Source organism: Bidens hawaiensis, unplaced genomic scaffold, assembly GCF_021521415.1.
Source record: "Bidens hawaiensis isolate Kalapana, Puna unplaced genomic scaffold, B.hawaiensis_p1.1 tig00033134_1, whole genome shotgun sequence".
Classification (NCBI taxonomy): domain Eukaryota; kingdom Viridiplantae; phylum Streptophyta; class Magnoliopsida; order Asterales; family Asteraceae; genus Bidens; species Bidens hawaiensis.
The window spans coordinates 117,437-133,795 of record NW_027505278.1 but is presented as its reverse complement, the minus strand read 5'-3'; the positions used below and the strand labels follow the sequence as shown (position 1 = coordinate 133,795).

Sequence of the window (16,359 nt, the reverse complement as noted above, 5' to 3'; positions counted from 1 at the left end):
AATAATATATTCTTGTTTGACAATCAAAACTCCCTCCATCTGAAAGGAGCAATTACACATAATCACTAGACAATGTCCTAGCCATTACAAGAAGCATACTACACAATTTGAATATGCTATTAAATAAAAATAAAACAACTTTTGATCAAGTTGGAAGATTTTAGCACAATGGTAACTGAACACAGTGATTTCTATTAGAATGTATACCCTAAAGTTTCTACCTCGGTCGGTCGCCATAACGTCTTCTGGACATACAACAAACCTTCTTGTTCCTTGTTGTAAGTCTTAATAATATTCCAATGCATCGACTTGACCATGCTCTCGATCTCAGCAATCGTTTCAACATTATCACGCACGATTATTTTTCCTTCTGGCCTTAAGATCCTGTCAACTTCTGCAATCACCGATGCTAACTTGCACCTATAACCAAATTTAAAACGTCAGTTTTTTTTACTTTCTAGGTAACCATGTAAACCCGTCACAGAAAACTCAAGGTACCCATCAGTACTCTGCTAACCAGTGGGACTAGGAAACATGAAATTTACGGGTTTGGGTTAGTGCAAATGGGTTCAGGCCAGTTTCAGGTCGAACGCTCGTGTCAACCCAGCAGGTTTGAGGGTTGACCCATTTTACACATTTACTTTTTATTTGATAGTTTTGAAATATTCTTTATGTCATAAATTAAATTGGTTGGGCACTTTTAAGCCAAAACTTAATACTAGAAAAGAGAAAGTAACATAAGATTTTATTACTAAAATGTAATTGTTTTATATACATTTGTACTGTTTGGTGTAAAATAGTAATTTTAAAGTACTAGTATGTGATAAAAAAACAAATATAAATTTAAGTTAAGCGGGTAGTGTTCGGGTTCATATGCATGATTTTCGGGTTCGTTTCAGGCTGGACCTGCCAACCTACGAACGCAATCCTTTCTATGGACAGGTGGCCTTGAATGATTGGTGAATGGGTCAATTATGAAACTTTTGAAATGGGTCAAAGGTTGTAACAGAGCCCTGTAAAATCTAACCCGTTTTCTAGTAAACGGGTTAAAACAGCAGCTTTTGTAGCATAAGATCAAATGAATTACCTTTTTTTAAGATCTGAGAAAAGATGATCAGCATGAAGAAGATCATATGTTCTCGGGTAAGTACTGAATGCTTCACACCAGTTATGATATATCCCAAACAGTCCCCGTTCGTATATAACCGCAAGCGTATCAGGTGAATCAACCGGGACCACATTCATCACCCAAACTTTCAAATCTCTCAATGCAGCCGCAAATCTAAAAAACATTAAACAACATAACAGCGCAGACTAAGTAACATTAAGTATACTGGTTTGACTTTGACTTTGACTTACCCTCCATAAATGGATCTCATATCCATGACATTTCTAATAGTTGACCAGTCAAGACCCAAACCGTTAATGTATGACTTGGAGACCACGCGTTTCCAGTGGTCATAGTCAGCAGTGAAGTCATCGGGTGTGGGTTTTCCATAAACGCCCTTATCCGTGCTCTTCAACCAGTAAGGTGGCGAGTCCAACCTTTCGGGCCACATTTTGGGCCAGTTTGACCCTCGTGCTGATAAGTCAACCGGGACCTTATGCATGCATGCCTCGAGTTCTACATTCCTGTTGTATCATAAATCATGTAAAGTGTAAACATATTCTTTAACAGAATATTATTTATCTAAAAAAAATAATAATTTACCAGATTGCATCTGGATCGTCGTTGCTTTGACATATAGGCGGATCGTTTTGTTTTCGGTTTTCGTAACATTCATTAGAAGTTGGCTTTTGGTATATTGCTGCACCTACTTCATTCAGTGTATCTTGATAAATCACCACAAGCTCCCAACACATAGCCTTTGTCAATTTAGACATAGCTGCCACATCATCATTTCACATATAAGATGAGAATTAATAACTAATAATTACTATCTAATTACAGAAAGCTTTACCTTCCCATATTTCCAAATCTTCACCCTCCTTTTGGTAAACCGGCGTAGCAGACCACATAAAATAACCACCGGGCCGTAAAAGACGGTTAAGCTCCAACAATAGTTTTCCACCTGAAAACATACTATTTGAGACTATCCTGTTTAAAAATATTTTCTGTTTATAAACCAAAACACATTTTTTGAAATTATTATTATTACCTTCAACGTGCCAGGGGACTCTGCAACGGGCACAATGAATGGCATCGAATACTTTACTAGGGAAGGGTAATCTTTGGGTACCCATAACAGCTGAAATGGCGGGAATGCCCCTCTCGAGTGCAAATTGAACTTGTGCTTCGTGTTCGTCTTTTGGTGCAAATGACATTGCGAGTACGTCTCTCTCGAAAAGGTAACCTCCAAAGCTTGCAACACCACATCCGACATCGAGTATCACACGGGTTCTTTTGCCCCATTCAATGTCAGGCAATGACTGCAATTGTATGATGAGGAAATAAACATGTTATGAGAATTTGGGGTATAAACGAGCCAAGCTGCTCATGAGCTACTCAAGATTGGCTAACAAAAAGCTTGAATCAACCCAAGTTTAAACGAGCTCGAGTCTAAAAGTAAGCATGTTTAATAAACGAGCCCGGTCCAGGGTTCACTTATCAATCTCGACAAGCTCGTGAGCCTAAACGAGCCTACTATTTTTTTTTTATTTAATAAATTAAATTTACAATTTTATAACAATCATTATATATAAGATTATGTTAAAAATGACTAAAAAAATACATTATATGTAGAAATTATAATTAAAATATAAAAAAATTAATTATAAGTGTATATAAATAAACTAGTAAATAATAAACAAGTTCAAGCATGAAAAAGTACTCACGAGCCGTACTCGAGCTTAAGAAATAGGGCTCGAAACGAGCTGAGCTTGAGCTAAAGTTCTCTCGTAAGTTAAATAAGGCGAGATCGGGTCAAAAAATTATTCAGGTTTGAGAGATTTGATGAATCGAAATATACTTATGGGTGATTTCAAATTGACCGATTTGACCAGTTTCCAAATATTTCTATATTTTACGCGTTTGAAAGAGATAAAAGTTAATCAAAGACTTACCTTTTGGATATGATCAATATAGTGAAGAGCTCCATTCTTGAACTGAGTACCACCCCCGGGAAAAGAAAGATATTGACCGGTTACTTTGACCCAGTTTTGATGCCCTTTGACTTCAGCCAGTTTCGTGCTCGGAATGTTATTGTACCATATCTGCAAAGATACAGTCAGCACCCAATCAGAAAATCTACAAAGGGAGTAAAATCCCAAGATTTATCGTTACTTTAATGTCAAACTGATTAAACATGTCAAACGGGTCAAACATTTTATTCAAAAATTTTCGCGCATACAACCTCTTAGATCCTTTTATTCAAAAATTAATATGTTTAGTCCAACATTATTGATCTTTTGATCTCTTAATGCATTAATTATTCACAAAATGTTCTAAGAAAATGGACAAAAGATGTTTGACTTTGCAGGTCAACCCATACTGACCAGCCCGTTTCATCCCATACCAAACCCAACCCATTTCAACCCATTACCCCACACAAAAGACCATACCATATCTCGGCTTTTGGGCCATCTGATCGGGATGGTGTAACCTCGAGGAAGCGGGACCAGGCAAGTGGGCGGCTCATCTGGACAATGTCTCTCCCTGTGCTCATAATGTATTGTACTACTAATCTTTCTAAGGGCTGCAATATTATCAAGACAAGGTATAAAGTCCGGGCCCGTAGCTGCCTTACAAGTCTTCCACTTGTAACCACTTTCTGACCTTTTTGATTCACTCGCTGACTCATCCGCTTGTGTGGAAAAGCCTCCACTTTCGGCCCGTGTTTCCTTCAGAATTTCAGCCCGATCAGCACCAGGTAAAGATTCAAGCTTTTTACTATCTTCTTGCTTCTTCTCTTCTTTCCCAACCGAGCCCGTTTCGTCCTCATTTCTTAAAACGGGCTCTTCATTGTTCTTGATACGGGTTGTTGATGATGATTCTTCTGGTAAATCACCAGAACTATCTTCAAATGGAACACTGGACACCTTTGATGTTGGTTCTGACACGGGCTTCTGACCCGGCCCGTTTGGGTTGGGGCCCGGGAACACTAGTGATGACGTAAACATCCATACACCAACCAAACAAAGAGCAGTGACTACAAACAAAGTTACCATTGAACGTGACGACTTTTTTCCATCAACCCGGGAATATTTTCCCGGAGCCATGTCTTAGAATCCTGAAAAGCCCGAATCAGATATCGAATAAATGGACGAGCGCATAAAGATATGGTGAGCACATACCGAGTATTATCGTAACACATTATTATCTTGTGACGCGTTAAAACAAACATGTCACAATTGTGACATTGCCATATTGTTGTCTATGTTATATTTAGTAATTTAACATTTTTATTGTATTGAGTTTTGATGTGAGAACAAAAAAGTGGTCCTGGTTTGTTAGGCATGATCTGAGATGAGAATCAAGTAAGAATAATATAGGGAATACCCGGAAAATGACACCATGCAACCCTGTTTAATACAAACCATTAACCCATACTGGGGCATTTAAGAGAGTGATAACAAAAACAATTATTTAATCATCATATCAGTGAATACAAACCGTAACCTCTAAACAGTAAACACCAAAGTATTTAAAATATTGAAATGTATCTATAGATAAATCACACTATTAAGGGGGTGTTTGGGATTCCTTATTTTGTCTCCTTATAACTTTTCATTAAGTTAATAAGTTACAAAAGTGTAACTTATGGAACTTTTCTTCTCACAATATAAGCAATCCAAAACACCTTTTTACTTTTCAAAAAGTTTATAAGTTATAAGTTGGTGAAAATAAGCCATCCCAAACACCCCCTAAGATTAAAATAATACATATTTAAATATTTCTTTTATTCAACAACATAAATATAAAACTTCTTATTATAACTTATAAGTTGTCACATGTCCCGGTACGACCTTAAGATTTTTGTTTCCGGTCTCTCGTATTCAATAACAATAATAGTTTTAAATAATAAATATATAAAATTCATTCTAATATTTGTATTAAAAATTAAAATTTACTAAATCATAAGAAGATCTTAATTATACCTTATCTTAAATATAACTTTATAATTTTAAAATCTTTATTATTTGTTAATTTATAATTCTTAAACCTTTGTTATTTCTCTTATTTCACCAATGGCTATATAAATCTGGTTTACAATATTTAGAATTATAGGTTTCTAATCTACTATTTTTATAAAGAAACAAGACCGAGTTAAAAAACTTGCAAGCCAAAATCATTGGCGGACCTACACTATAAGTGTAAGTAGGGGTCGTAAAAAAGTTTATTTTTATAGAGATATATATGTTATAAACCCTTTCAACCCTATGAAATTTTGACACCGGGTCCCGACAATAAAAGCAAAAGAGTTCAAAATGTGAAGAATTGAAGAAAAAAGGTTTACCTTGACAATTGTTCGTATGGTCTGAATAATAAAGGATCAGACTTTGAAGCTCATTGGCTGTAAAACAAGTATAGGCAAACATGGAATATATATATATATATATATATATATATATATATATATATAGGTGGATGATATAATAATAATAATATAAGAATTGAGTTGGACGAGGATAGGGTGGCGTCGATACGGGAGTAGATCCAGGGGAACAAGCAACTACTGCTTCCTTCGCCATCTTCCAATGAATGAAGGGGATAATGTGTAACTTTTCTAAATTCAGGGGTCAAACATGGCCATTTACTAACTTCTTTCTTGAGTTTACTTTCAAGTCCATGTAAGTTTATATATCAAATTGTTTGTTTTTGTAAATACGAGTATGTTCGGTACATAATCGATTTTAAGTCAAGGATCGTGAGAACTGTGATATATACATGTTTGTATGTATTGTTGACTAGATGTAGCGCACGAGATTAAGATACACATTTCATATTAGAAGAACCAATGAAAACCACAAGAGTCATTAAAAAATGATTCGCTGATGAACATATGGATTCATAAGTTATATTGCATTCAACGTTATAAAAACAGTATACTGTGGCTTCTCAAATATCAGACATTTACCGATTAATATATGTAGTCACCATTCACCACTATTCAAATGGTTTCTCATTTAAACCCACTCACGTAGTCATCATGTGTATATAATATTTGTTGAATATATAGTAACCAAAACTATATATATTTTCTTTGTCATTTTTGAATCATGCTTGAGTGAGTGACTAGGATACCTCTATAATGTATATTTTACTCCATAAATCGCGTCATTCCATTCGCTTTAGTTAGTTGCATGATCAAACACATATTTTTTCATGTAAATAACGACAAATATTTGACGTTCTGCGACTAATACTCGTTTCTCTTAACATATAATAAGGTATTGTTAGATCTTATTAAAAACAAACAATTACTCTTTGGGACTAGGGTATAAAAATCAGAAATGTAGATGATTCAAAGCATGAAGGTCTCAATTTGCAGTATATGTAAAAGAATAAGACTGTTTGTGTAGTTTTGTTAATATATTGCAACTTTCATCGAGTTCCGAGCAAATGAGATGTTCCTTCCACGGAGCTCTTCATTTAAATCTTCCACAAATATATAAACATGACACTTGCATTACACATTTAGAACAAAGGACAATAATGTCATTAACCATACCTATTTTTTAAATTTTCACGGGTCATTTGGTCCAAATTAACCGTATATATATTACAATTTTAGATTTAGATTTTCCAATATTAGTATTTATTTTTTCAAATTTGATACTTATAAACAAGTAATTATTTTTTTGTTTTTAATTTAGAATTAATCTCACTAAAATGCAAGTTTCTCAATTATTAAAGTTAGTGAGCGTAATGATTTAGCTCAGTACCATACATGTACGTTTTTGTTTTTCAAACCTTCAATGATTTTGATATTAATACCGGTATGATTAACAAATTGACTGAATTGGTATAGGTATCAGTACGGTACTGAAATTCTATAAACCATAATATCAAAACCGTAATACTACAACCAAAACATAATACCAAATAAAAAATAAAGCCAACCCTTAGATGAAGTGTTTTTGTGTTTGATTTGAAAAGTTGATTGGACCTATATTTTAACGAGTACTTAACGAGTAATCCTCGAGTAATCTCCGCCTAGGCCGAGTACTCACCGACTAAGACCGAGTACCCTCAACTCCCCAGTCAGCCGCCTAGCGATTTTTGCAACCTTGGCTAACGCTAAGACTGTGTGTAGTGGAATATTTGACACGTGGCGTCACGTCAGCAAGGGGCAACTTTCATTTTATGGTGTAGGGGTTTGTAGCCCAAAATCACCCAATAAAAATATAATATTATTAGTTTTGCAAGTTGAACGACAACATGTATTTGTGCCCCCCCCCCCCCCCCTAATCGCCCCAAAATCACATAGGGAAACGGTGTGGAGGGCGATATTGGGTAAAATCACGCTACTACACATTGCCTAAGCTTAAACATAATCGACAAAACCAACATGATATTTTTTAGTAAAGATAGGTTGATATATATGTCAATGTTTGACTAATTAAATAAATGATTTAAATAGTCTTATCGTCATCGTTTCTATTACGTTTATCACATATTACAATTTGTTTATTAGACATAATTTCTGTCATGTGTTATAGATATAAGTTATATCGAATATAAAATTTACAACATGGTTGAATCTAAAATAGAATCCACTACGTCTTAATCCTCTTGTACACTTATTTATATTGTGATATAATTTTGTGACTGATAATTAAGAATGACATACATTTTATTTTATGAAACTTGAAAAGTAGTTTCTTAGATACTTCGGTCACCCCCAGACTAAGCCCAAGCTTCGCCACTGATTTTGGCTACCTGAATTCGTTTAGGTTTCACCCGAGAAACTCTTGAAAGCGAATAAACCTAATCGAAAAAACTGAAACCAAACCAATAAAAGCCATAAATAAAGCTATAGACAGGAATGAATGGATCAAATCATCACATGGATAGACTTCCTCCACATGATAACCTGTTAAAAAAATAAATTTTAAGCATCCTTCTCTGCGATCAGGAATGTGAAAGAAAACATTGGAACACTATGTTTCATGTTATTTTAAGGTTAAAACATTCGACTGAAGATTCTGATAGTACATTCCTGGAATATTTAAAGGAAAATCTTTTAAAAAATATTAGCATATGTTATGCCAAATTGGATCATTTGTGAAAATTTACAGCAACTGTATTGTATTGGTATGGGAGGTTGCCTAAAAAGTGTTTCATGTATTGTATTGGTTGCATCTAAAGTGTTTGATGATCGGAACAACTAGTGCAAAATTTTGGTACCACTACTCGTGCGCATGTTACTGCTCTCATGCATGAGTCATTCCGGTAGGGCCGGCTATGAAAGGGGCAGAGAGGTCGACCGTCCCCGGCCCGAGTTTTATTTATTTATTTATATATATATATTTTTGAAAAAAATATGTATTTTTAATGTTTGAATCTCACTTTTGGGTGGATATTGGCAATAAAGGATCTGAGCTAGGCATTATTCAAAAGTAATCAGTTCGAACCATGAGCCCATCCGTGTTTTCGCCTCATTGTGTGTTATGCCAGAGAGTTCTACTATTGTGGTGGCACAACGACTGTCAAGTGGCAGTCGGCAGTATGGTTTCCAGGGAAACACCCAAGCTACGGTTAAGACAACATAGTCTGGCTAGAGTGGGGTATCAGGGTTCTCCAAATTTGAAAAGTGTGATAGCCTAAATACAAGAAAGTCGATGTTCTAAAAAAATTAAACCAATTTATATATAAAAAAAAGTTTTTTTTGCCCAACCAAAATTATAATCAAGGAAGCTCATTGAAATTTAATTGTTTAAACTAATTAAAAAGCATTATACTTAAGGCTAAACATTGTTTTTTGAATTCGGCAAAAACGTCGAACGATTTTTTTGGAGACGGGCATGCATTCAGGTCAATGGTCTTCCAACAATTGGTTGACCAAGTCAAATTCCAATGGGTTTCAACCATTATCATTATGTGAATAATGTTTTGGTTTACGGATGAGCTCGGTATTGGTATAAAATGTACCGGTACCAAAAATCCTCAAAATTGGGTACTGCCGGACTGGTACCAGTTCAATACCGATATGAAGGCAATGTTCGGTAAAAACCAGTATCATACCGAACCGTCCCGGTATAGGTACCACACTGATCCTAAACCTAAAAAAGTAGGTGCCGAATATATACCAATGATACCCGATTTTATACCGGTAGTCTCGATACTAAATACTCATCTCCATAGTTGGACCATATTGAAATGTGTTTATTTCATAATATAAGGCTTTGTGATTATTACACATAAACTAGGAATCGTACCCGCGCATTGCTGCGGACCGAGTTAGTGTCATGTTATGTTCGACATGTTCATGTGGTCATTCACCAGAACCTGCAAAGAATTATATACATTGTAGTTTCTCATTAAGCTAGGCTGCAAGAATTTTAATTCTTTAACAGCCACAATAGTTTTCAAACAATGCACATATGGTATGAACAAAATTGTGTCCAACAATATAACAATGCTAACTAAACAATCATAAAAACCCCAACTACAGATGTAGGACTCGCAACCACCAATATTAGTCCCAATTTGTTGTGCGGTTGTCGTCCGTCTCAGGTTTGCAATTCTGATGGAAGGTAGGTTCTGGTATGCCCCATTAACCCTTTGTGGGCCTACAATTTGGGCCAATGTAATTTAGAACCATGGGTTTTGACCTGTTTATGACACATCGGAATGGCAGGTAGCCTTCATAGCCTAAAAATATACATTGTATGGTTCAAATTTAATTCTACGCGTTAATTAGATTTAAGAAAATACAACCTGCGCATGACACAAAGCATTGGGTTAGCAAGTATAACCCGTTTTTTTAATGGGTCGTGTTCGAGTTTACCCGTTAAAAAACGGGTAGTGTAAGATAGAACTGTTTATAAATGGGTCATGATAAGATTGATGTTAACCAGCGTTTATCTCTTTACCTGCTTTGTGTTTTTTTTACTTCCAAAGATCATGCACATATTTTGACTAAAATAGAAATAAAAGTTTTGAAAAAAAATCTAATTCTCATTTGTTAATATTAAAAATTAGTGGGTAATTTATCTTGGGTTTGAATGAAATGTTTGGATACAGGGTTAAACAGTTCGTGTTCAAGTTGACCCGAAGTTACGGTTGAAATATTTGACACTAATAAAAATATGGGTCGTGTTCGGGTTCCATAAGTCAACCTGTCAACCCACCTAACCTGACACAATTGACACCGCTAGATTTATTAGAAGTTTCACATACCGCAATATAAAATGTAACTGTACAATTCATGAAGTTCTAGACAACTCCCATATGTTTCCTGCAAAGAACCGACAAAATATTCTTGCTTATTAAGCAAAAGTCACCTGCGCAGCAGTAAAGAAAAATTAACAATCAACAAAGTAGGATACATTGTTCAGTGTAGGGATGAGCTTGGTACAACCGCTTTTCTTAAAACATTGGTATCTGCATCAGTGACAAAAATGCTCATTTCAGTCCCAAAAGTACCCGTGTTAGTATGGGTTTGGTACCGATTTAGTATGGTTCGGTACTGAATTAGGGAAACCCATTCAAGTGAAAACATCTCATAAAAAAATAACTCAAATATACTAATGGACTAATTGAAATATTAACATATATGATATATATGATATATATATATGAACCCCTGTGTAATACAAATGACATAGTTAAAACTTAAAACAAATCTACAAAAAACATAACTGAAATCCATGTTTAATACCTTCAACTTGGTGATGCAATTGCAAACCACTACGAACCATCTGTTGTGCCCATTTGGAAATTAGTACTGTTTAACCGTTGTTAAAATAGCCTGAAACACCATAGCCATATATTTCGTCAAACACGTGATAGGCAACTCACTTGGAAAACAAAATGTACAAAAGAGATGACGTGAGTAAGATTACGTGTAAGGAGTTGAGTCTGAAGGATGAACAAAAGAGATGACGTGAGTAAGGAGTTGCAGAATGAAGATGTGGATTGGTGGGACTGGCGGTGTAAAATATACGTGTAAGCAAAAGGACTGACAACGTGGATTGAAAACATGTATAGATAAATAACTACCGTCCTCGAAATTTGTATTGCTCTATACACGTGTGAAAAGCTAACTGGTTTAGTTAATCTACAGTGTTTTTTTACGAGTAACCGCTATTTGCCTTTTAAATATATACTAGTAAAATACCCGTCCGCGTTGCAGGGCGATAAACCACCTAAATCGTTCACGTTGCAGCGTGCTTGCACTTGCATGCGTAAACCTGTGCATACAAACTTCATCTTATCCGGTGTACTATTAATTAAATAAATATATGCATTGCGGGGTGATAAACCACGTAGTTGCACGCGTACACCCCCACGCGTAGCAGCGAAATATGATTTGTTTTAGATTCAAAATATTCACTAACAAATTTATATCAAAGTAAACGTGCGTTAAACACTGCATAAATGTTTCTCTATTTCTATAGTTGGATTGGGTAACAGGTCAAAAAACAGGTGGCGTCATGTTGGTTAACGGGTGTAAGCTGTTCAGGTCAAAGGGATAGCAAGCTATCTGCTTCCAAAGAAAGTGGCTTCCTGCATCACAGAAACAAATTTCACATTCATAAAAAAAACTTTTTTGTGTAAATATCAAAAAGGAAGCCGTAGATTCCTTCAGCTACTTTATGATAGTGTTGCTGCAAGTAGGGCAGAAGCCAAATTCCCTAATAACATGCTTAATGCAACAAGTCTAACCTTTAGTCGATTAAAAACATAAGTTCTTTGGTCCTTCCCATTTTCTTACTTACGGGCCTCAGGGTTCTAGCCTTGAAATATTGCCAGGCCTGAATTCCATGTTTACCAGCCATTGCTGCAGGTTCAAGAATAAAAGGTGTAGCCTGATACACAACATATTAGATTTCAAAGTTCAAACGTAGCTACATGATTGTCAAACTTTTGACATATGCACTAACCTCTTTCAAGTTCATGGCTTCAAATTTCTGAGCAGCCTGTAAATTGACGTGGTTTTTCAAACGATTTGTATGCCTTGAACTCATTTTACTCGGAACCCATATCAACATGAACATGTTTTTATATGTACCCGAACCCGTTTTCACACGAACCAATTTGATGTTTTTTATTAAATAACATGAACTCATTTTTTATTTGGAACCCATATTAACCTGGACACGTTTTTACACGTGACCCGAACCTGATTTCACACTAACCAGTTGATGATTTTTTAAATGACCCAATTTAACCCAAACGATTTAGTCTATGAACTACACAAATTTATTTATTATTTTAATTTTGTGTGTGTGTGTGTAATATTCTGGCTAAACCCATAACTTAATATGTACCTTTGAAATTAGTGAAATGAGATATATTCCGTTGTCATGCTTATCTTATTCCGTTCCTGATACCATTAGCTGTAGCAAAAGATATGGCATCATTAGTTTGTAAATAATTAACAGAGATCCTTATATTCAACAATGCTAACATAGTTATCTAACCTGATCAATATAGGTTAGGTAAGAATTCAATTTCGATTGAAACAAAATTTATTATTTTATCTCACTAAAAGTGTACTGACGATCTAAAGTTGGTCGATATGAATACACAATGAAAATTCATATTTTGGTAACTTGAACTATTATCAATAGGACTAACTACAGAGGGGCCTAATTAAACACAAAATTAAAGGGATATGGTATTAACACAAATGCATTAACATCAAATCCCGCTAATTGATTTATTCAAATAATTGAAATATTCTAGAATCAATGCTTAGTCAAAGTTGTTGTAACTTCCATGTATATCTCTTTGTTAGCTCCTCGAATTGTGCACCTCTTCCTATATGTACACAATGTATCTATTGAATAGAATTTATGTTTTCCATTATCCTTATATGGTAATCAGAGCCTGAAACACTCTCACGAGTACCCTAGCCGATCCAATTTTTTTTCTTTCTTCCATCATTCATCAATGGCTTCCTCAAACACCATTACCACCATTACTGCCTCTACTCACTTTAACATCACCCTCACCTCTCAAAACTTTTCTGTTTGGAGACGCCATGTGCAATCAACCCTTATCGGCCTTGACCTCGACAACTTCATCACCGGCGCTACTCCTGCTCCGCCACAAACCGACCCGGCTTATACAACCTGGTTTCGTCAAGACCAGGTCATCTTTAGTGCCCTTCTTGGATCTTGCTCCAATGATATCCAACCCCTAATTGCATCGGCCTCCACTGCCAAAGATGCGTGGGACCGGTTAACGTCCTCCTTTGCAAGCAAATCACACTCCCGAATAATCTCCCTAAAATCTAAACTTGCAACGAACCCTAAGGGCGCTAGATCTGTTGCTGAGTTTCTCAATGAGATGCGCGCCATTGCTGACGAATTGGCTCTTGTTCAAAGTCCCGTCAACGAGGAGGACCTTATGGTTCATGTTATCACCCAACTTGGTGACGAATACACCTCCATAACTGCTGCGCTTAAAGTACGGGAAACCCCGGTCTCCTATCCGGAACTTTTTGACAAACTTGTGGACTTTGAACGATCGTTGAAACCGACCGACCCCGTTAACCCCATCATTGCTACGGCGAATGCAACCCAAAGACAACAAGTTCGGCACCATTTCCGCCATTCCGATCTTCAAAACCGGAATGCCCAAACGCCGTTACCCGCCTCATCCCAGCGACCATCTCGGTCTAACAGGTTTCAACCGGGTCCATCTAGTAATCGTACAAATCAGTTTTGCAACTTTTGTAACATCCCGGGTCACGACACTCGTGACTACCGGAAGCTCGCCAGGTTTCTAAAAAATAATCAGATCACCTTCAACAATCACTCGTCCAACCCTGTTGCTAATGCCGTCACCTCTACTCCGGGATCTCAAATGTGGATGATGGAAAGTGGTGCCTCGCATTATCTCACTTCTTGTCCAGCCACACTCTCCTCTGTTTCGGAATATGGCGGTCCCGATGAAATCGTTCTAGGTGATGGTACGGGTCTCCCTATATCTCATACTGGTTCAACTCATTTTTCTACTAAAACCAAACCATTATCCTTACCTAATATTTTATGTGTCCCTAACATACGCACCAATTTAATATCGGTTGCTAAACTTTGTCGTACTAATCAAGTTTCTGTTGAATTTTTTCCTTTTCATTTTTTTGTGAAGGATCTCAAAACGGGGGCGCCTCTCATGCGGGGGGAGAACATCCATGATGTTTACTATCTCAATCATTTAACCTCGCTTCCACAGGTTAATGCAACTACATCCGCATCACCACTCCAATGGCATCATCGGCTTGGACATCCGTGTTTTCGTATTTTTAAACTTCTTTGTAAAGACCTTGGTCTTAGTTTTAAGTCTTTGTCATGTTCTACTTTGCATTATCAATCGTGTGCTATTAATAAATGTCACAAGTTGCCATTTGGACCATACTCCTTTGTTGCTACAAAACCATTACAACCTCTCTATTCGGATGTTTGGGGACCCGTTCAAAAATCTATTGATGGGTTCAAATATTATGTTGTGTTTGTGGATTATTACTCTAAATATGTGTGGCTTTACCCTATCAAACGCAAATCCGATGTGTCCGTTATCTTTCCACAGTTCAAAACTACTAGTGGAAAAGTTTTTCAAACACATATTATATCCATCTTCACCGACAATGGTGGTGAATATGTCGGTCTTTTACCGTTTCTCCAATCCATGGGGATCTCACATTACACCACTCCTCCGCATACCCCCAAACAGAACGGAATCGCTGAGCGACGTCATCGCCACATCGTGGAAACCGGTCTTTCCTTGTTACACTATGCCGGTTTACCACTTTCTTTTTGGTCTCATGCGTTTCAAACGGCAGTCTATCTCATTAACCGCCTTCCTACACCAATCCTTCAATCCAAATCGCCATATCAAATGCTTTATAATGCGTCACCAAATTACACAAAACTAAAAACCTTTGGATGCTTATGCTACCCGTGGCTCAAACCTAATGCTACATCCAAGCTGCAACCTCATTCCCAACCATGCATTTTCTTAGGCTACTCTACGTCTAAGTCGGCTTATAAATGTCTCGATTCGTGAACCAACCGCCTTTATCATTCCAGACACGTAGTATTTGTTGAGGATATCTTCCCATCCAAAGGGAATTCCTCCAAAACATATTCTCTACCAACCACTGATGAATTTTTTTCTAATTCTCATGCTCCACCACCTTTGCTTGTCTCAACTCCAAATCCACCCAACTCACATGCATGCACCACCTTTGCATGTGTCACCTCAAATCCCTATCAACTCTACTTCATCCATCACCTCCTCCTCTAATGACCCAATCACTACAAATTTCTCTTCAACCCCATCGTCTCCTACCTCTGCTTGTTCCGCCTCTACCTCGTGTGATAACTCGCCTAACTCCAATTCTGCCACCTCCTCATCAGCTCCGGATACCAACTCCAACCCACCCACCTCACACACGACTTCTTCCCCTTCATCCACACAGTCACCATCCGCACCCTCCACTTTACCTCCTAGAACTAGGAAACCCAACCCCAAATATTACAATTCTCACTTTGTCTACACCACTACTGTCCATCCTATTCCTCCATCTCTCGAACCAAATACCTACCTTCAAGCATCTAAAGACCCATTATGGCGTAAGGCTATGGATGATGAATATAACGCCTTACTCCAAAATCAAACGTGGGAACTCGTTGCCCCTCTTCTAGAAAACCGATTGGATGTAAGTGGGTTTTCCGAATTAAACGCCGACCCGATGGTAGCGTTGACAAATATAAGGCACGCCTTGTTGCCAAAGGCTTCTTACAAGAATAAGGTAAGGACTATTTCGATACTTTTAGTCCGGTTACTAAACCCGTTACCGTTCGAACGGTACTTGCTATCGCCTTATCTCGGGGATGGTCCTTACGTCAACTAGATGTAAACAATGCGTTTTTGCATGGGTACTTGCAAGAGGAGGTATACATGGTTCAGCCTCCCGGTTACACTCATCCACAGCTTCCAAACCATGTTTGCAAACTACAGCGGTCTTTATACGGTTTAAAGCAAGCACCGCGTGCATGGTATACGGCTCTCGCTTCCTTTTTGATTGATTCCGGGTTCACCAAATCCCATGCGGATGCCTCACTCTTTGTCTACAATCAAAACGGTACCATGTGTTATTTTTTGGTTTATGTTGACGATATTATCTTAACAAGCAACAACAATGGGTTTATGAATGACTTTGTTAAGAGCCTTGCATCTAA

At 37.0% G+C, this 16,359-nt stretch overlaps 1 protein-coding gene across 1 annotated transcript; it reads right to left on the bottom strand.

The window, feature by feature from the left end:
* LOC143612041 (putative methyltransferase PMT24) lies at nucleotides 1-4,341 on the bottom strand. The gene is made up of 8 exons (XM_077086114.1): nucleotides 3,562-4,341; nucleotides 3,064-3,213; nucleotides 2,160-2,430; nucleotides 1,962-2,072; nucleotides 1,712-1,886; nucleotides 1,360-1,632; nucleotides 1,088-1,282; nucleotides 1-420 (listed from the first exon to the last, which is right to left on the bottom strand). The coding sequence occupies exons 1-8, from the start codon at nucleotides 4,216-4,218 to the stop codon at nucleotides 195-197; spliced, it is 2,058 nt and encodes a 685-aa protein (XP_076942229.1). The 5' UTR covers nucleotides 4,219-4,341; the 3' UTR covers nucleotides 1-194.
* Nucleotides 4,342-16,359: the final 12,018 nt, after the last annotated feature.

Bases quoted from the DNA above. Each gene is read 5' to 3' on its own strand.
- LOC143612041 (XM_077086114.1), bottom strand. From the start codon at position 4,218: ATGGCTCCGGGAAAATATTCCCGGGTTGATGGAAAAAAGTCGTCACGT. The intron at 2,073-2,159 runs GTAATAATAATA...GTATGTTTTCAG, and splicing joins AGTCCCCTGGCACGTTGAAG to GTGGAAAACTATTGTTGGAG. The intron at 421-1,087 runs GTAATTCATTTG...ATTTGGTTATAG, and splicing joins TTCTCAGATCTTAAAAAAAG to GTGCAAGTTAGCATCGGTGA.